At 50.3% G+C, this 21,781-nt stretch overlaps 1 protein-coding gene across 4 annotated transcripts in view; it reads right to left on the bottom strand.

The window, feature by feature from the left end:
* The window catches only part of VWA5B1 (von Willebrand factor A domain containing 5B1), a 71,010-nt gene extending 58,220 nt beyond the window's left edge, over nt 1–12,790 (bottom strand). Inside the window, exon 1 of one of the 4 annotated variants that reach the window (XM_021668373.2) lies at nt 12,759–12,790. In XM_021668373.2, coding sequence (XP_021524048.2) covers nt 12,759–12,777 — 19 coding nt within the window. In that variant the 5' untranslated portion in view covers nt 12,778–12,790. Of the gene's footprint in view, nt 1–7,534; nt 8,123–8,191; nt 8,311–12,758 lie in introns of those variants that run through there. The other 3 variants (XM_021668367.2, XM_021668369.2, XM_021668368.2) reach the window with 3 other exon arrangements.
* Between the last annotated feature and the right edge of the window lie 8,991 nt (nt 12,791–21,781).

Here is a 21,781-nt window from a genome sequence, read left to right as displayed (position 1 = left end):
TCAGGGTCGCACAATGAGGGGGTGGTGGGCCAGGATTTGAATCTAAGCATCTGGCCTCAGAGCCTAGGTTAGCGGCGCCCCCCTGCTGCCTGCTCCTTTCCAGCCAGGTCCAGGTGTCCAGGCCAAGTCAGTGCATCTGCCAGCCAGTTGCTCTTGCGCAAGGCCTGTGACCCCTCCACACTGACTGTGGCAAACCCCCAGGGTCCACCTCTCCCTGGCTCCTGCCCTCTGCGGTGCTTTCTAGGAGTGAGGAGGGAGGGGTGGGAGTGGGGAAAGGAGACAGCATCTTCCCCACATTTTGAGGGGGGATGGTAGAGCAATACCTTGGCTCTCTCTCCTACCAAGTCAGCAAGCTAGAGACAACTCCCACTTCGAAGGCATTTCAACAAGACGCCACTGGAGGCCAGCCGAGGTGGCCCACACCTGTAATTCCAGCACTTTGGGAGGCTGAGGTGCGAGGATCACTTAAGGTCAGGAGTTTGATATCAGCCTGGTCAGCATGGTGAAACCCTGTCTCTACTAAAAATACAAAAATTAGCTGAGTGTGGCGTCAGGCACTTGTTGTCCCAGCTACTTGGGAGGCTAAGGTACAAGAATCACTTGAACCTGGGAGGCAGAACTTACAGTGGGCCAAGATTGTACCCCAGCATTCCAGGCCGGGCAACAGAGTGAGACTCTGCCTCAAAAAACAAAAGCAAAAAAACAAAACTCGAACACAGGGGACACACAAAGAAGCCTCAAAATGGATCTCACGGGACATCTTACTGCAGGAAAACCTCGGGCGAAGTTGGTAGTGCTCCTCTTGTTGGGATCAGCTGGTGCAGAGCCAGCTGAAGGTTAAGAAGGAAGGGGGAGACAGTTGGAGAGGCTGTATTTAGGATGCCGAGTTCCCCACTGCCAATCAGGTTTAAGGAATCAGGGTTTTAGGGTTGAGAGGTTCCTGACACTTTGCACAGCCTCCGCCATTGGGTCACAGGCACTGTGCTGGGAAAGTTATGTGGATGATCACATGGATCTCTCATATCCCTGTAAGTGCAATTTTTCTTTCTTTCTACAGGTGATTTGAGTGAACATAAGGGAAGTTAGCAAGCCTGCCCAAGGTCATAAAGCTAGGAAGGGATGGCTCTGGGAACTGAACCCCGGCAGTTTCATTGCAGTGCCTCTGCAGTTACCACTATGCCATAGCAAAACCCATGGTAACAGTAGCCCACATCCACTCTTTGAGAGTCCCAGGTAAAACATGGGGTTGTCAGCAACAGAGATTAACCAGCCAGGGACAAGGAAGCAGAGAGAGGAGGTCAGCTGCAGAGTCTCCTGGTCAGCCAACCTGGGCACCAGGAGCTCCTCGGGCTCTAGGAATCAGGCTCAAAGCTGGGCTCTGACTTGTAGCACTGGCTGGCACAGGCCAGCTACTTCACCTCCCTGACCTCAGTTTTCTGATCTATAAAACGGCACAGAAGTAGAGCTCGCTTTACTGCATCAGGATGATGAGAAAGGACTGTGTGTAAAGCGCCAGGCACAAATGTCTGGCTGACTGTAAAGGTGAGTGGGTGGCTTTGCCCTGTGTGGGGGAAGGTGGGATGTGGGGGTAAAGCTAATCAAGCCCAGACTTCCTGGTAGGCTTGTAAGGAATCTTTTAGAAATGGGGTATCTTAGAAAAGTCTTCAAGAATTCAAAGGAAAGGATTAAAAATGATGGAATTGTAAGGAATGAAGAGGTTCTAGCCCCTGACTAGCTTACCCTTTCAAATCCACCACTGAGGCTGGGCAGGGTGGCTCATGCCTGTAATCCCAGCACTTTGGGAAGCTGACATGGAAGGATTGCTTGAGGTCAGGAGTTCGAGACCAGGCTGGGCACCATAGGGAGACCATCTCTATCCACATACACAAAAATTAGCTAGGTGTGGAGGCACACCTGTAATCCCAGCTTCTTGGGAGGCTGAGGTGGGAGAATTGCCTGAGCCCAGAACTTCCATGTTACAGTGAGATATGATCACACCACTGTGCTCCAGCCTGGGTGACAGAGCAAGATTCTGTCCCCCCCCCCCAAAAAAATCCACAACTGAGTCATAAGAGTGATAATAATGAGCCTCCATGCCTCATAGAAAGCAATTTATAGTTAAAGCACTTTCACATCCATGAATTAAATAGAGTTCTAAGAATAGGAGCAAAATAAGGATTATTATCCCATTTTAAGGATCAGGAGACAGAGGCTCAGAGGGGAAATGACACGAGAGAATTGGAGCTCCCAGGGAAGAGCTTCCTCTATGAATAGGGGACCTGCTGCTTTGCTGTGCTGGGGCTGGAGAGTGGCAGAAGCCAATCCTGCTGGCCACCAGGCAATCATATCTTCTGGTCAGCCCTGAGTGTTAGTGGTCAGAGAAACGGGCTAAGACCCTTGAAGGGACTCAACCCAAGATGACCTGTCCTTTCTCCCCTATTTCTTATAAGTATTCTGATAAAGGCTGTGATGCTGCTCTTGAGTAAGGCCGCATGTGATCTTTGTGCTGTTGTACAGGTCTTCTGGGCTCTCCTCCTCCGGGTGAGTGGTAGGCTGCAGGTGCTGGCTTCCTTGAACGCCTCGATGTGCCTCTGGCTTCAGCCAATGGAATGTGCAGAAGTGACATATGTCACTTCTGGGTGGGAGCTTTCAAAGCCACTGTGTGCTTGCCCATGTCATGTTCTCTACCACAGTGATCATGAAGGACTGTGCCCCCAAGGAGCCTCCATGAAAGGCATGACCTACTTTGGACATGCAGCAGGAGCAGGAATTAAAATGTTGCTGATTTTTTACTGCAGTGTAGACTAATCTAACTTGGTTAGTACAGCCATGAATATTTGAGTCTTTGAGCAAAGGTGATGGTCCCAGGAACAGAATCCATGGTATCGGAAGGGAGTAAGAGGTGGAGGAAGGTGAGGTTGGCCAGTGGGTCCACTAGACTATAAGCTCTAGGAAGGCAGAGATCTTTGTATATTTTGTCAACAATTGTATTCCCGGTGCCTTAGAAGAGAATCTGACAATCAGGAGGCACTCATTCAATGCTGAATAAACTAATGAATGACCTGAGGTGAGGCAGGCAATGCAGAAGCAAGAGACCTGAAAGGCAATAGTGCAGGTTCTGGAAAGGACTCCATAGTCATTCATCCGTAAACTACAAGCATTAAACACTGATCATGAGAGCTCCCCATGTTCACGCAAGAATTTGACCAGAAAAAGCCCACTCTCAGTAGATCCACTTGAAACAGGGACCAACATTTCATAGGAAAGGGTGAATGAAGAAAAGATTTCAGTTGGGATTTCATTTTGAAAAATGAGATGAAAAATATGAAAATAAAATTTTATATTGGACCAAAATAAGATTATAGCTGCAACCATGTGCCAAAACTTTCAGTGCTCAAAGGACAAATCAAATATTGATTAGTTTAGGGGGGCATGATTTTCCTGAACAAAATTATATGCTAGCATGATACGACATTTTTTTTTAAATGTCATATTTCACTGTCACAGCATAATGATTAAAGTTTCTTATCATGAACTCATTGTTGTCAATATTCTCTTCTGTCATTCTCTGGCCTCACTGCCAGGTTCTTATTTATCTATGGCCTTGGGTAGGACTAAGAGTCCTCCAACGTCCTCTTTGATTGGCCTCATTAACTCCCGCAACTTTCACATGATGTCAGTTTCACTGTGCAATCCTTTGGCTTTGTATGGTCAGCTGTGTACCCCACCTGACAACCACGGAGAAACTGATGGACATAGGTGTTGTGCAAAGGGCAGGGATCAACACTGGTTCTGGGCAAGAACAGACATTCATTCAGGGACTACTTTTGTAAGTGGTCAGTCCATTAATGTTTTTCTGTTAGGGTGACCTTTTAAGAAACCTACAGCCTCACATCTGTGGGGTCTCAGGTAATAATTAAGCAGGCCCCTCCATGGGGCCTGAACAAGGAAGGGGAGATACCATCCCCTGCCATCCAGCCACTCCCTCAATGGCCCCATTCTAGGCTGTGTTGGAACCATCACTCCAGCTGCTTGCCCTGGCCCTGGGTCCTGTCTTCTGTGTCCACAATGGCACCCATGGAAGGAACCTCTTGCAGAGTCCTGCGCCCAGCAGTTTGCTCCTCACTGTGGTCGCAGGAATAGAGAGAAGAGCTTTGTGCTGAGACACCCTGGGACCCTTGCCCTAGGAAGATTCACATTGCACGATCTAGCAAAGGGTTTTCAGAATGGGGACTAGGACCCCTCCAGACCCCAGTGAGGATTCAAGAAGTGAGATTTCAGTTTCTCAGGCTTGTTGATTTGTCTTTCTGAGACCTTGATCTGACCACAGTGCTTCCTTGCTCTGGGACTCTTTACTGTCCTAACTAAGCCTGACTTATTCGCGTCAAATTCAGCTCCGCCCCACAATCCCCCTTTGCAGCCTGCTCCCGTATTTGTCTTCCACTCTGACTCTGTGCTCCAGACTAGAATATGCACTCTTCCCCAGACCTCCATGAGCCTCAACTTCACACCCTTGTTTATGTTCTTCCCTCAACCCAGAGCCCTGTGACCCCATCTTTGTATTTTGAAACCTACTCATCCTGCTGGGTCCTTTCAAATCCACCTCCTCCATGAAGCCTTTCCCCACTCCTTTATCTAGGAGTGATTGCTCCCTCCTCTGGGCCCCTAAGATCCAGTTTTGCTCAGCTAAATCCTGCTGTAACAATCTCCATCCATGGAGTGGTCTTAAGTTCTCTTCTAGAGGGTGGTGCTGCCATCTGCTCTTGCTAGCTCTTCGAGCTCTCCAAGACTCAGTTTTATTATCTGTAAAGTAGAGATTAATAAAACCCTATGGGTAAGGCACCAGGTAAGGGAATGACAGGGAAGAAGGCAGGGAAGAAACTAGGTACTATTCTTTGTCCCTCTTTTCCCCAACCCCGCGTCTAACTGTTCCTTCTCTGTTATTTTTGCAGGCTTGGGGCCGGGACTATAGGCAGTCAAGTGACCAGACGCTAGAGACAAAAATTCTTCCAGGTTCAAGCTTGCCCTCCTCTGCTTTAGTGCATAAGCAGTTGACTCAACAAAGCTGTGCCTCTGACCCAGCCCTTGCCTCTGTGCCTCAAACCCTAGAGCTCTTCCGTGAGTGCTATTTTGCATAAGCTTGGGTAATTGATGACCATTGGTCTCCCCACTTGAGACTGCAAGCTTCTTGAGGACAGAGATCCAACACCTGGCCCAGAGCCTGGCATGAAGTGGGCACCCAGTGATCCAATGGTTTTCATTCCTTTCCCTATTTTCACCCTCTTTTATCTGTTCATTCAAACTGACACTGATCAACCAAGACCTCCTGCCCCTGCCAGCCCTGCCTGCACTCACACCCCTGGTCGTGTGGGAAACACTCCCCTGCTCCTCTCTATCCATCCATGTAGCTATATCCATCCATTGCTTCCTCCAAATTCCCACTCTAGCATGACCTCCTTCAGGAAGCCTGCCTAGCCCCACATAGAACACCCCTGATCCCCATCCCCTCTTCCTAACGAATCCAGGAACCCAGAGGGTTTCATGGGATGAGAAGACTTGTGCACCCCTGGAGACCTGGAGTCATACTCCGTCCAGTGACCCCACTGGGCTATTCCCAGTTCCTCTAGGGGTGTCTGTCAGCTTCCTGTTTAAGTGATCTTCTTCTTGGCCTAGCTCCAGCTCCTTCCAGGCTGACTGGAGTGAAGATGCCTGTGAGACCACGAGAAACCCGTGTCTGCACAGCCTGGTCTTTGGTTACTCAACATTGTGTTGTAGAGAGAACTGTCTGGGGTACCGAGAGAAACCCAGGTATTCTGCAGAGGGGACAACTGGCACCCGAAAAGGAGCCCAGGCCAGCAGCCTGGAGGAGTGCTGCCCCTGAGCCCCTCAGTACCTCTTCCACTGCCCTCCCTTCCTTGGGCTGTCCCTTGTCCCTGTGGAGCTGGCCTCTCACAAGCCATAACCAGCATTTGCATCAATTGTCTGGTAACAAGAAGCCAGCCAGCCAATGAAGGTGCTGGCTCAGAGCAGAGCCTGGAGCAAAGCCGCAATGACTGAGACAGAGGAAGCACAAAGGGGTCTCTTCCCTCCGGGCCCAGGAGCCACCAGGTGAGCAGGGGCAGTGGGGATGGCTGAGTGCGTGTCCTTGCCCTTTGGAACAGAACACCAGTGTCATCACCCTGGGTGGGGCTCCCTGTCTTCTACTTCCTCCCCCAGTCAGGACAACTTTACTAACACTCAATGGCCAATGGCTAGAGCACCTTCTGAGAGCTGTGTCTGGCCCAGATCTGGAGCTGGTCTTCACCCCATTTTCTGTGAGATCACAGATCCCTGAGTTTCCTAATCCCTGAAGCCAGGGCTGGGGAGGCTGCTCAGAGCCTGAGCCATTTCCGGGCCAGGAGCCTTGGCCCATCTCAGGCCAGCAAGGCAGTGGCGTCTGCAGGCCACCCACCCGGGCACAGTGACCACCAGCCCTGCTCCATCACCCGGACAGGGCTAGACTGGAAGCAACCGAAGCGGTATCCCTGGAGACGGATGCCGGCCAAGGCTCGTGATGAGGGCCCCGCAGCCACACATCAGGCCCTGGGGATCCTGCCCAGCAACCTCTGGGTCAGATTCAACTCACAGTCTTCTGCATGTACACTCACATGTGCACATGGACAAATGCATGTACCTGCACTCTGAAATTCTTGCACAGCAGCAAACACAGGGTGTTCCCCCACATGCACCCACAGACATATAAATGCATTTATATACACACACAGACCTGTGTACCAACTCATGTAGTTCACTCAACACATGTCACTACCGTCTGGGGAATCGCCTTACACACACATGCCCTCATATGCCTTTCAAGAGCACATGCCTGCATGCATCACATGCACACACATGTACATGTGCTCAGCCCCCACCAGCCAACCCAGCTGACCACAGAGCCTCGTGCTCTCATGGCCTCTTCCCAGGAGCAGGAGGACTGGAGTTCATCTAGACCCTTTTGAACCTTGTCCAGTTCCCATGACCTGGCTGGGTTTAGACAGGTGAACCCAGGGAATGGGCTGAGCCTCAGCAGAGAAGAAGAGCACTCTACTTCCTAAGTCTAAAAAAAAAGAAGGAAGGAGGAAAGGAAGGACAGGAGGGAGGGAGGAAAGAAAAAGAGACAGAGAGAAAGAAAGAGAGGGAAAGAAAAAAGAAAGAAAGAGAGAGGGAAAAAGAAAAAAGAGGAAAAAGAGAGAAAAAGCAAAAGCAAAAGAAGGAACGGGAGCAGTGGTAGAGGCAGGATGGCGTGGTGCCTGTTGCTCTTCAGAAGGAGGAGGGAACAGGTCTGGCCCCCGCCCCCAGGCCTCCTGCCGCTGCTGCGGTGCAGTGCGGTGGGCGCATGGGGTGGAACTGTTGGGGCTGCCGCAGATGTTATGGTGGAACTTCCAGCGGAGGCTTGATGCGTTAGCAGACGCCACACTGCGCCCGCTGCTGAGTTCCTCTCCCCTGGCCGCCTCCCTCTGCCTGAGGACCTTTTCTCCTTCTGGAGCCCCCTTACCTTGCAGGAGCGCAGGGACGCAGGGCTCAGAAAAGGGTGTGCGCTTGGCCAGCAGCTTGGGATGGTCACAAGCCACCGGGCGTCCGGAGGGCAGCAGGCATGAGCCCAGCCGCCGGGGTGGGCACCCTGCAGAGCTCCTGACTGCCCCAGAGCTCTGGAGGACAGACGAGGGATGATGGGGGAACTGAAACAGGTGGCAGGGATGGAAGGTTGAGAGAGGGAGGAGGGAGGCAGAGACAGAGAAGAGAGAGACAGAGACAGAGACACAGAGAGTCACACAGAAAAAAGAGAAACGAGAAACGGACACCGAGAGCAAAGGAGAAAGAGAAGAGGCAGCAGGAGAGCAGGAGGAGTGGGGAGGGAGGAAAACAGAGGGGGGAGAGAGAGAGAGAGAGAGGGAGAGAGAGAGAGAGAGGGGGGGAGAGAGAGAGAGAGAGAGAGAGAGGGAGCTGGACCTGCAGCAACATGTGGTCTTGTTTCCTTACTTCTTATGCTGAGGCATCCTGGACCCCTCCCGTGGTGCCTGCAGACAGTGTACACACCCTGACACACGTGCCCACAAACACACAAACTCACCACACACACACACACTCATGCTTGCCCAGGGCATCCCCCTGCCCGGCCTCTCCTCCTCACTCCAGCGGGGCCAGCCCTTACCTTACCCCAGAAGCAACATGTGTCTGGGCCACCGCCTCGGTGGCTGCTTCTGCACCCAGCGCTGCTGGAGGTGGGGCCTGGGGCTGGGCTCCAGTGCCCAAGCCCAGTGCCTGCTGCCCTGGCAGCCTGCTTGATCAATGCCCACATTGCGATAGCTGTTTAGGTGGCCTGCAGGAAGCAGAGCCATTTGTTTTGTCAGTGCGTAACCATGACAATCACCCCGTGTGCGCACACACACCGCTGGTGCTGCTTCCCCACCCCTCGCCCTTCCCTCCCCCCTTCTCCGGAGCACTGGAGAAAGCTGGAGGCCACTTAGCAGCCTCAGCTAATTCCTGCTGGGGCTGAAGAAAGGGGCCTGGCCAGTGATAACAGTCCTTCGGGCAGCTCCTCCCTGGGGAGAGGGCTGCCTTCAGGGTACCTCAGCACTGTGCAGAGCCTGCCTGGGCTAGGGGTACCTTCTCCCCAAGAGCTGACCCCTCTACACCTCCCTGCTCCCCAGCAAGTTTATTTTTGAGCAAGTGTTACAAGCTGCCAATCCATTCTCCCTCATGAGGCCACAGTACAGCGAACAGACGGCATTGGTGACTGTGGTCATGCGTGGGTCCTCTGCCGGGGCCTATGGCCATGCCTGTTCAGCCTTAGAGTCCCAAGCCATCCCTTGCTGCCCCTGGCCATGCCAAAGCCACACGGGAAATTGCTAGGATTCTAGGTAAAGTTGGGTAACCCAGAGAGCCAGGGACTTGTCGTGGTCACGGAAGTCAAGTGGCCGGCTGGATTAGGCTGCAAAAGCTAAGTTCAGAGCCAATTGTTAAAGAGTTCACTGTTGAGAGATTCCTCAGAGGTACAGGATGGAGCAAATGATCACACATATCATTTAAGCCTTATAAAAAGCCCCAAGAAGAGAGCCTTTCTTCCAGGTTTATGGAGAAACTGATTCGGAGAGGCAGAGTGACTTGCTGAAGGTACACAGCCAGGAAATCACAGAGCAGGGATTCAGACTCACAGTGATCCCAACACTGGAAACTCCACCGAGTCTTACCTTTTACAGCTGTCACCGCGTGCTGGGCACTGCACATGTGGCCTGGAAGAAGTGCGTCTCACTCGTTCTGTACCAAACACCGGGAGGTGGATACTATGCTATGTTCATTTGAACATAGCATCTGAGCTCAGAGAGGTGATGTGACTTTCCTAAGGTGACAGAGGACGTGGAAGAGCCAAAGCTGGAACCCAGGTCTGTCTGACGCCACCTCTGCACTCTACCTCCTTCTCCACACATGAGGCTTCATTTGGGACAGATGGTCAGCCCCTTTTCTGGACTCTCTGCCTAAGGAGAGTGGAGCCTGAGGATGGGGATGGGGTAGTGGGTGGATGTGATGGGAAAAGAGAGCACAGGTATCATGTGGGGCGCAGAACCCCCTGCTGGGGTGACAGATGACATGTGATCTTAGCCAGAAGTCCACGAACCAGTGATTCTCCTTTATGGAGTCACACCTTAGAGTTCCAGAATAGTTTCAAGTCCCCCCAGAACTTCACGAAACAGGCTACCTGAAGTCCCGGGACTTCTCCCTCTATGAAGGGGTTGGATAGCTGAAAGGGCAGCCCCAGCAAAAGAACCTTAGAGAACATTCTAGAGGGGGAATTGAGGGGGACTCCTGGGCAGAGGGAATAGCACAGGTGAGAAGGCGGCAAACTAGACATGGGCGAAGGAACTTCTCAGGCTTGGCTGTTTTGCCTGGCTTACCTCTGAACGCTTGCTGGGGTGGTGGATCAGCCCCCAGAGAGAAGCGGAACCACTGTCATAGGCTGAGGAGAAAATTCCAGGTTGGGCAATGGAAAGGTGCCTTTGTTATCCAAGGACTAACCAAGGATGAGACAGAGTTTACCTTCAGTTTGACACTTACACTTGCTCACCTTGAGCCCGGCCTTGGAGCCAGTTGTTGGGGAAAGGGATGATGAGTAAGACACAGATTTCCAGGAACCTGGCACACAGCTTCCCAACCAGATTTTGTCCCACTCAACAGTTCCCTGAAGCCTTTCTGTGTGCCTTATTCTATTTAACCCTCATAATCACCCAGTGCAGCAGGTGTCATCAGCCCTGCTCCATAGCGGGGGTCTGAGCCTGAGCAGTGAAGTGGCTGGCTTGTAGTTACAGCCAAGCAATGGCAGAGCTGGGATTCAAACTCACTTCACGACTCTCAAGTCCAGTACCGTTGCAACAATGCCGCATGACCTCATGCCTCTTAGAGTGGCTATGAGCCACTTTTCAGCTCAGAGAGTTCTGGTTCCTTGGAGAGAGGGGACCAGGGCTTGGGGACATAGCCACTTAGAAGTCTAACCCCCACTACCCCTACAACCTCCAGGCTCCCAAAGTCTAATTCTTAGTACCCCATGAAGTTCAAGATCCCTGTCTCCCAGTGAATATGGGACCAGAAGTCTGTATCCACCAGTCATCCTTTTGAGTCAACCGTCCCAAGCCCGGAGTTTACATTTTAGGACCAAAATCTCTGGAAGAGCAATGTCAGCCTGGTTGAGTGGATACAAGAGGACGTGAGAGGTGGCAGGAGTCAGAGGACCTAGATGTGAATGGGGTGGGTGGAGAGAGCTGTGAGCTGCCTCTTCTTGAAGGGTTCAAGATTTTCTTACCCCATTGTATCAGTTTCCTGGGGCTCCCAGAACAAATGACCGCAACCTGGGTGGATCAAGGCAACAGGCATTTATTCTCTCATATTTCTGGGGGCTAGAAGTCTGAAATTAAGGTGCCAGTGGGGCTGCACCCCCTCTGAAAGCTTCTCAGAAGAACTGTTCCTTGCTTCCTCATAGTTTCTGGCAGTTGCTGGCAATCCTTGTCATCCTGTGGCTTGTAGCTACATCCCTCCAATTTCTGCCTACATTTTCACATGGCCATCTTCCCCGGGTGTGTCTCTGTGTCTGTCTCCAAATCTTTCCTTTCGCTTATGAAGACACAGGATTAGGGCCCACTCTAACCCTGTATGACTGCATCTCAGCTTGATCGCATCTGTAAAGACCCACTTTCAAGTAAGGTCACATTCACAGGCACCTTGGTTAAGACTTGAACGTTCTTACACCATGAAATACTATGCAGCCATAGAAAGGAATGAGATCATGTCCTTTGCAGGGACATGAGTGAAACTGGAAGCCGTCATCCTCAGCAAACTAACACAGGAACAGAAAACCAAACGTCGCATGTTCTCACTCATAAGTGGGAGTTGAACAATGAGAACACATGGACGCAGGGAGGGAAACATCACACTCTGGGGCCTGTAGTGGGGGTGGGAGCGAGGGGAGGGAGAGCATCAGGACAAATAGCTAACGCATGCAGGTGCAGCAAACCACCATGGCATATGTATACCTATGTAACACACCTGCATGTTCTGCACATGTATCCCAGAATTTAAAGTAAAAAAAAAAAAGACTTGAACATATCTTCTAGAAGGACACAATTCAATCCACAATCCCCATTCAGAGGAAATAAAGGACACAGGACAGGCATGATTCCAAGAGGCTGGGCTGCTGAACTTCTAGAAATTTGGAAAGGCCAGGAAAGCAAGTAGCAGCATAATACAGACTCTGGTGCCAACCAGCTTGGGTTCCAACCCTGGCCCTATCATTTCCTAGCCGTGTGACTTTGGGAAAATTACTTAACCTCTCTGTGCCTCAGTCTCCCCTCTGTAAAATAATAGTGGCTTGAAGCACTGTTACGATCATTAAGTGAGTTAATATTTGCAAAGGGCTTAGGAAGCACCATACAAATGTTTGTTAAAATAACACGTAATATTAATAAACACGCAATGTTCCCTAGGTGGATATTACTGTGTTATAGGGGTGAAACTGAGATCCGGAAAGGGGAGATGACTTCCCCCAGGTCACCTGGTCAGGCTAGCCAGGGTACGGGCCATTTCTGCCTCCTTCCTCCAGGGTTGCCCTCTGGAGAGGTTAAATCTCCTTCCTGCTTGTACTGCAGTTGGAGAACGCAAGGTGGCTGGTCCGGAATGGCAGCAAGAGAAGAGAGGTGGGTGCAGAGGGGGAGAAGGAATACGGAGGACGGAAGCAGTAGATTCCTCCAGCCCGCAAACACACACCTCTTTTCCCACCCAGCCCTCTTTTTACAAGATTGGAAGCAATTGTGTGGCTGTTTCTGCCCACATGGAGGAAAACAAATCTCTGGAGTGTGTAATCAACACAGTCTGGATAAGAAAGAAAAGCTAGTCCTTCAGCGACGCAGCCTGCAGGGCCAGAGCAGAGCTGTCAGAGAGACCAGGGAAAGTCTCAATGGGGCTGTCCCCTAGGTGGGGCCTAGGGGTGGCTCTTTCCCCATAACATCCTGAGCAGGGTAGCCAGGCTGCATAGGCATGGCATCTGAGAGGACCCTGCCTCACGCTTAATTCCTGAAGGGGTTGGACTCAGCCAGGCATGGCTGTGGGGTATGGAGAGGACCAGACTCAAGTTTTGGAGGCAGTTGGGCTGATATCACATTCTTGGCAAACAAACAAACAAACAAACCCTCATGAACTCCCTTTGTCTCTACTCTCTTGTTCCAATCTCTTACCTGGTCCAGGAAATTGCATGAATCGCCCTAGGTCTTCACTCCTCCCTGTCTCCATGCCCTTTGCTATGTGATTTGGCAGTTCTTCCTCTAAAAAGGTGGAATGTCACTCCCATCCCTTCACCTTGGGTTCAGCCTCATAACTTAGCCAGTGTAATATTGGTGGGAATTATATAATTAAAGACTGATAAAGGACTTGCCTGATTGGGCTTGTTCTCTTGGAACTCTGCCCCGATGCCATAAGAAAAACATGCCCAAATTGGCCCACTGGTCCCAGGAGGAGGATAAGAGAACAGGACCAAACCACCCCAATCAAGCCCAGCTGAAATCAGCCAACTGCAGATGCGTAAGCAAGTCCAGCACAGCTCAGCAGAGCCACCTAGCAGAGCCTAACCAAGATCAACCCATTTTTAGCTAATCTAGAGATCTGTAACTATAAATGATTGCTGTTTTAAGTCACTGAGTTTGGAGTGGTTTGGTATGCAGCATTTTCTGCTATAGCTAACTGATATTCCAGTGTATTAGTCTGTTTTCATGCTGCTGATAAAGGCATACCCAAGACTGGGAAATTTACAAAAGAAAGAGGTGTAATTGGACTAACCATTCCACGTGGCTCGGAAAGCCTCACAATCATGGTGGAAGGCAAGGAGGAGCAAGTCGCATCTTACATGGATGGCAGCAAGCAAAAAGAGCTTGTGCAGAAAAGCTCCACCTTATCGTAACCATCAGATCTCATGAGACTTACTCACTATCCACGAAAACAGCACGGGAAAGACCTGACCCCATGATTCAATTACCTCCCACTGTGTCCCTCCTACAACATGTGGGAATTCAAGATAGATTTGGGTGGGGACACAGCCAAGCCATATCAACCACTTCTTGTAGATTTCACCTTCCTGATGTCTTTTGGGTAGGTCCTTCTCTCCATTCTCCTGGCATCAGTTCCAGCCTCCTAACAGCTTCCTACCTGGTCTCCCTGTCTCTAGTCTCATAGATTCCAGTCCATTACCCATGCTGTAGCCAGATCTTTGTAATATCTGATGACATTTGTCCCCATCTGTTAATTCCCTTTCTCACCCTGCCCTGAAGTCCTTCACTGACTCTCCCATGGCCTTCCATAAAAAGTTCCACTTGTTAGCATAACATTCAAGACCCTTTATGATCTGTCTTGATGACTGGCTCTGCTCCTACCCAGTTTCTTATGGACTCTTCACTCCAGCCACATGGAGCTACTTGTGGTTTCCTGGACCTGGAGTTGTCTCATACCTCTGAGATTTTACCCATGTCGACCCCTCCATCTAGAAGACACCCTGCCCCTTCCCCATCTGGCTCTCTTCTACTTGTCCTGGAAAAAAGAGCTGAAGCATCTCCTCCAGGAAGCAGAACCATCCTGTTAGATTCCCTGACTTAGGGGCCATAGTGTCCCATGCCCAGCACAGGGCGCCACACACTAGGTGCTCAACTAATATAATATTAGATGAAGAAGTGAATGAGACCTCACTGGCAGCATCATGTCTCATGTACACCTGTATTCATGACATCTATTGCTGATCTCGACACATAGTGGGGCTTTGTAATTATTTGTTGAATCAGTGAAAGAACATATGACCCTATTATCTCAGTACCCCCAAAAAGTCATGGCAAGCTACTCCTCTCCTCCCCAGAGAAGATGGCAGTGGTGGAGGTGGGGAAGCCTTGGCACCTGACATAGCTGGGAAGAAGGTGAGAGAGAGATCGTGCATGCCAGGGGGCAGGGTGGTAGGAGCCACCTGCTCTGAGTCCAGGCAATGCGAGGTGCATTTTCTGTAGGGAATTTAAAAACAATTCAACTGACTAAAAGTCAGTTTTTATTTTATTATCACCTTGTGGTGTTATGTTAAAACAACACACTGAGAAAATAATCCTCCTCACTGACCACGCCCAGGGCCTATCCCTTAATGCCCCAGTACAGGGAGGATACACTCCCTTCTATCTCTGATGTTGAGTCTATCTCACTAGAGGATAGCCTTGGAAAGGCAGGACAGCTGAGAATCTGTAAAGGGTATGCCAACAATCTCAGCGTACCCAGCCTAGGTTACAAAAGCTTGGTGTAATGCTGTCTAGCTTGGTTTGGATGCCAGGAAGCCACAGGCAAGCTCACAGGGCACGTAGCCAGAAGGTGGCAGAGGCAGGATTTGTGCCTAGGTCTCTGTGCTACCAAAGCTCACACCATGCATCTTCCAGGTCCTGTCTGTAGCTGGCCCTCCAGCGTGGTCTCCTTCTGGCCTCTGCCAGCCCCTTTGGGCTTTGGTGAAGGCTCAGCATTTGCTGAGAAGGGAGGAGTCAGGCTGGAGCCTGCCCTCTGAACCTTTGGTGGCAAGAGCCTTAGGAAAGAGGTCCTTCCTGGCCTGGGGGACCAGTCTTCACTCAGAGCTACCTGGCACTCACCTAAATAATGACACCCACCCTTGGAACCCCGGGGGGTCAAACATGAGTCCTTGTTCCATCACTGGCTATTTGTGGGAACCATTTGTCCTTTCTGAGGCTTGATTCTCTTATCTTTAGAATGGGGATGGGAGTTCCTGTCTCCCCCTTGATGAATGGCAGCTGTGGCCACCAGGATGCTTTCTCCAGCTCAGCTGCCACCACCTCTACCAAACTGCCCTCATTTCCCTCCGGGACAACTGTAACAGCCTCTTGCCCCCTGCTTCCCCTCAGGCACCCCGCAAATGTTCTCTATGCAACAGCCAGATGAGCCTTACAAAGCATCAAATTCAATCTTATGACACCCTGATTAAAGTGGTCAATGTCTTTCCATTGCTCTTGGATGAAGACACAATTCCTTTTCACCTCTGGTCCCTGCAGATGGCTCCCCTTTCATTTCCATCCACTCTGCACCCTCCAGAAACACTGGATCCCTTTCAGGCTCTCATCAGCTCTGGGCTATCTGGGTTTTGCCTAAGCTGTTCCCTTTACCCAGAACGTTCTTTCCTCCTCCCTTCAATGAAAGCCCTTAGTTCCTCAGGTGTCAGCTCAAGCATCACTTCTCCAGGGGACCTTCAAGGTCAAATCCCCCAATCTTGGTTCTCGTGCCCTGAGTACCAGTCCTCTGTAGATTGTGTAGCACTTATCACAACTGCAATTTAGCATTTTCGTTATGGAACAACCTGATGAATGTCTTTCTCCTCTGCAACAATGCAAGCTCAATGAAGGCCAACACCTTCGCTCTTTTGGCTACTTGGTGCCTGCACCAGGTAGGCACTCAGAAAATATTTGTTGAACAACTGAGTAGGTGAAATGAAATGAAATCATTGATGGAAAAGAGCTTTATCAAGAATAAAAGGTACTCTTTTGGAGTTATCGTTATACCCACTTAGCAGGTGAGAAAACTGAAGATCGGAAAAGTTAAGGAACTTACCTGTCTCCTGGCTTAGTGGCAGAGCCAGAGCTGGAACACAAACGTAGGTCCTGGCACACAGAGGGGCTTGATCCCTGCTGCCTGAGCTGAAGTGGGTTCTGCCTCTGACTTCAGCACCCTGCACCCTGCTGTGTCTCCCGGAGGCGGGCTGCCTGGAGTGTCCAGATGGCTGCTGGCAGGGGTCGGTGCTGGCTGGAGATGACTGCTCTGTCATCAGGTGCCTGTTTCTTATTCATGATTTGTTGCCACTCATAGTGCCTTGGTACAAACAAACAAGCAGCGACAGCTCCTGGCTTCAAAGCTGTCCTGGGGGCAGGAACACAGCCCAGCCTGGCCAGGGACCCCGGCAGCTCACCGATGGCAGGGAGAGCCAGGGTCTGGGGCAGATGCAGGCATCTCAGAACAGGTGGCTGATCAAGGCAAGGGAGGGCTAGCAGCACCGCCGCCCCCCTCCCTCACCCGACAGCAGGGGGACAAAGAAGGGCTGAATCTCTGAAGCTATCAATCTTGTACCACGCTCTTCCAGCTCTTTAAAAATAGACACACGGCAAAAACAAATTTAAAAAAACGAGGAAAACAAAAGTGAATAGATTCTTTCAAGTTTGATCAGGAGCACTCCCATATGTTTCCTGCCCCTCTGGTCTCTTATGTTCTTTTTTTTTTTTTCTTCAGGAGAAAAGGATAGTGCATTTCTAGTGCCTGAAATCTTCAGGCCAGCCTGGGACATTGTGTGAGTATATTGAGGACCTACCAGGTACCAGTGGCTGTTTTTACACACGCTGATTCATCCTCAGAACAGCCCGGGGAATGTTTGGCTGTGGTCTGGTTTGTTTTAATTCAACCATTATTTGAGCATCTTCTCCGTGTAGACACTGGACCATGATGGTCAACCAGATAGACATTGTCTTCACCATCTGGCGGCTACACTCCACAGCAATGGGACTCAAATCTTAATAAGTTCTGCAAAGAGGCCAGGTGCAGTGGCTCATGCCTGTGATCCCAGCACTTTGGGAAGCCAAGGCGGGCAGATCACGAGGTGAGGAAATCAAGACCATCCTGGCTAACATGCTGAAACCCTGTCTCTACTAAAAATATTAAAAAGTTAGCTGGGCGTGGTGGCGCACACCTGTAGTCCCAGCTACTAGGGAGGCTAAGGCAGGAGAATCACTTGAACCCAGGAGGTGGAGGTTGCAGTGAGCCGAGATCACGCCACTGCACTCCAGCCTGGCGACAGAGCAAGACTCCATCTAAAAAAAAAAAAAAAGATAAGTGCTGTAAAGGGAATGACCTGAGCCACATGCTACAGAATCACTAGGTTGGGGGACTGGGATTACTACATTGTACTGGGAAGTCATGGCGTGCTTCTCTGAAGAGGTGACACCGGAGCTGAAAAATGCAGGATCAGGAAGAACCCAGCTCCCAGCTGTTCAAAGGGCGGGGCAGAGGAGGAGCATTCAGAGGCAGTGGGAGCAGCAATTGCAAAGGGTAGGAAGGGGCTCCGTAGACCCAAGGAGGAGAAAGGAGAGGAAACAGGCCGGAGCAAAGTGAGAGTGGCCCACACCAAGGAGAGGGGCAAGAAAGAGGTCGGAGAGACCAGTGGGTCACCAAGATAGCTGGAATATTACTCCGAGAGTCATTGACAGTCACTGGGGGATACATAAAGAGGGCAAATGTGTTTTGTTGCATTTTATGAGCTCATCCTGGCCACCGGATAGAGAATGGGTTAGAGTAGGGGAAGCCGGGAGAGGGTCCATGGAGAAGCTACTGTGGTCATAGAGATAAAAGACGGTGCAGGGGGGTAGGGGACGGAGAGCAGTGGATGGATTGGGTGTGGGCAAAAGGGAAAGGGAAGAATCAAGGGTGCCTCCCCAGTGATGGGTTTGTGTAATTACATGGTTGGTAGTGCCATTTGTAGAAATAGGCAAGGCAGGGGGAGGACCACTTGGGTGGTGGCATAGGTGGGAATCTAGAAATTTGTTTAGAATGTAATGAGTTTATGCCAAATCGTGTATCCAGGTACAGATTGTCGTTGAATATAGTAGTTTGGAGTTCAGATGACACTGAGTTGGAGATGAAATTCAGGAGTCATAACGCTATACATGGTCATTAATACTCAGCAACAGTCTCCTCTGTGGGCACCAAATGCAGGTTCCATGATAGCCAGGCCCACGCCTGTCTGTTCATTGCTCTCTGCCCGGCACCTACCACCTAGTGCATGGTAGGCACTTGAGTCATTATTGAAGACTGAAGGGAGAACGCAAAAGGAAACCACAGACATGATCCCTTCTTCCAAGGAACTTACACTGGATGAGGCCACCCAGAAACAAACACAGCCTCAAATACATAGAACAGTCACATGACCAATTTGCAATCAGGGACCATTTGTATGCAGAACAGTTGACATTTTCCTTAGCCTCACAGAACCTGCTGTGGTGGGTGGTCCGAATGAGTAGGCTAAGTACACTTGTGAGGAAACTGTTTATACAGAGCTTGAGAACAACTCTTTTCAAGCCATTAGAAGAACCTATTACAGGCTTTATATCAGAAACCTTTGATGGGTTCATGCACAATTTGTTTTGCTTTCCTATAGCCTATCAAGCCTGTCCCTGTCATAACACCTGTCCGGTCGCATTGCAGCCCTTTGGTTCGGAGGCATCCTCCTCCTCTCCCCACCCCTGACGTACCCACTCGTCCACCAAACTTGGAGCTTCGCAAGGGTAGGAGGCCTCATCTGATTTATCTTTGTAACTCCAGAAGCTGGCTGGGTGCCAGATATTTGGCAGATAATAGATAACTCATGCCCATAATAGATAATAGAAACTTGATGAGTTTATTGCATAAGTGAATTCCTAGCTATTCATTGAAACAGATTCTCCAACAATATCTCTTAGGTAATGCTTCTTGGAATTACTATATATGATCCAATGGCAATAAAACCACATCTGTGGTTTTAAAATTCACTACATGGTAGCTACGAAATGTGGAGTAAGTCTCTTGACCTCTCTGGGCCTTGATTTCTTCTAAGCATAGCCTAAAAATGTCTGCAGTGCTCGGTTTCCTGAGGTCTATAGCACGTACCAATTTGCACGTGTTCATTTGTAGGGGGTGTGGTGCTCCTGGCTGAACTGAAGCCAGTACAGCCCGCAGAGGCAGTCACAACCTCTGTCTGGGGAAGGAAGACTGTGTAGAGGAAGCTTTGGGTGCCAATGCCCAGGGCCAGAGAGGGAGTAATCTGTGGAGTGCCTTGTCCTGAGCACAGACACGTGGACCAGGTCTTGGCTCTATTGAGAAAGGCATTGATATGATAAGCACACGTTATTCTTATAATAAAAAATAACCTAGTTGTCCGTGGTTAGTCCATAAGCAAGCATGGTTGATTCTCCCTCCAGAAAATCTCTCAAGCCCATGCACCTCTCATTATCCGCTCTGCCTCTCTGCAGGACCAAGCCCCAGCCCCTTTCCTGGCCCACGAGGTGGTTCCTCCTTGCTCTCAGCTGCCCTTCATGCCTCACCCCACCGTGCATGCGTTGCTTGGCAGCCATAAATTAAATCACATCCCTGCTTTACTTAAAATACTTTGGGGATGACATCACACTCAAAATAAAACCCTGACTCCTCACCACGGTCTTGAATGACAGGGCCCAGACTCCCCTGCAGTCTTTGCTTCCTACTTCCCTATCCCTAACCTGTGTTCCGACCACTTAACCTCTTCTCAGTGCCTCAAGCCCAACCTTCAGGACCTCCCCCTACTCTGTGCCCTCTGACCAGAGTGTTATGCCCCTTATTTTTTGCATGAATGACTTTTAGGCTTTAGCATAAATGTCACCTCCTCAGAGAGATCCTTTCTGATCACCTTATCCCAGTGCCTGGTACGTAGTAGATGCTCAATAAATGGTTGTTGCATGAACAAATTCTTCCCAGCCTGCATGGACCCCAGTATGGCTCCCACGTGGGGAGGGCAGAATGGGAAGAGAGGCCACTTTGACATCCTGAGGCTTCATCCTGGAGAACAGTAAACTATAGCACCCTGTCCTAGACAACAGTTTGAGCACCCATGAAAACTAGACCCAGCCCTGCGCAGCCAGCCACAAGGGTGTGGTGCTGTCCAGCTAGCATGGACTTGTTTGAGGATATGTGTAGGATAACCCCTTCCCCACTCTGGGACCTCCAGAAATACTCAAAGGAAGGGATTTTGTAGGCATCTGAGGCCTTACCCAGTTGGTGGGAGCCCCAGACCTGTGGGTTTTGTGTATTCATGTTAATGACACTTGCTAATGGTTGCTCAGCTTCTGCTATAGTTTGGATATTTATCCCCTTCAAACCTCATGTTGAAATTTGATCCCCTGTGTTGGAGGTGGGGCCTAATGGGAGGTGTTTGGGTCACGGCGGTGGATCCCTCATGAATAGATTAACGCCTTTCCTGGGGTGAGTGAGTTCTTGTTCTGTTAGTTCCCAAGAAAACTGGTTGTTGAAAAGAGCCTGACGCCTCCCCCGTCTCTCTCTCTTGCCTCCTCTTTTGAGATGTGGTCTCTGCACACACCAGCTCTCCTTCACCTTCTGCCATGAGGGGCAGCAGCCCGAGGCCCCCACCAGAGGCAGATGCCCAATCACGAAGTTTCCAGCCATCAGAATCACGAACCAAATGAACCTTATTTTCTTTATAAGTAACCCAGTCTCAGGTATCCCTTTATAGCAACACGAAATGGACTAAGACACCTTCATTATGGCCCTTTGCTCTCAGTAGTAAGTCAAAGTCGAATTTCGATTTAGTAAGCGTGTCTGGGTTTCTGCCAGCCTTGCGTCTTCACACGGGAAGTCCCAGGCTCAGCGCACACTTCTAAAGTCAGCTCTGACAGAGGCAGAAGGCCTTCGTGCAACGATATGACTTAATTCTGGAGAAAACGCATGAACAGAATCATCTCTCACAAGGGCTTCTGGAGAAAACGCATGGAAAGAATCACCTCTCACAACTGCTTCTTTGCACCTTCCTTTTGCAGACATCCCAATGGCATGCGAAACATGGACAAAAAGCATAACTGAAACTGGCTTCCGGCCTGTGTTGAGTCTTTTTCAAAGAGGAAAAGAAAGGGATAGTGCTTAGGAGCTGAGGGATGTCCCTTTGCCTCTTTAACACACAGACATACTTCAGGGGAGCACCTGTCTGCTCTGGGTCATGAATCTCGGCTATGGAATTGGAGGGAACCAGCACATGCTGGCAGAAGAGCCCAGGGTCCAGCCAGGACCATCGTCCAGGCAAACACAATCATGCGACCCTCCTCCTTATCAAAAAGCATTTGTATTTCCAGTGGGGAAGAGTCCAGGGAGAGACTGGGACTGGTGGCTTCCTGGCCAAAGATGGCCCATGGTGGTCTTCAAGGCATGTGGACTGGCAGCTACCCTGTGTCTTCTCCGTTGCATTTGTGAGAATATATGAACTCATTACCTGCTAGACCATGGGCAGGTTACTGGAACTCGATATCCTCTACAAAGGAGGGATCGTGATACCTGCCTCGCGAGGCTGTTGCGAAGACAGAAGAGATCAGGTAGGTTAAGGGCTCAGCACAGGGCCTGGCTGCCTCTTCCCCTCCCCACACAGAGTTGACATAGAAATCTTCCTCCGTCTCCATTG

Source organism: Aotus nancymaae, unplaced genomic scaffold (assembly GCF_030222135.1).
Source record: "Aotus nancymaae isolate 86718 unplaced genomic scaffold, 86718_ANA_hifiasm-v0.15.2.pri h1tg000053l, whole genome shotgun sequence".
Classification (NCBI taxonomy): Eukaryota; Metazoa; Chordata; class Mammalia; order Primates; family Aotidae; genus Aotus; species Aotus nancymaae.
The sequence above is the reverse complement of the archived record's forward strand: the minus strand, read 5'-3'. Positions and strand labels throughout refer to the sequence as shown.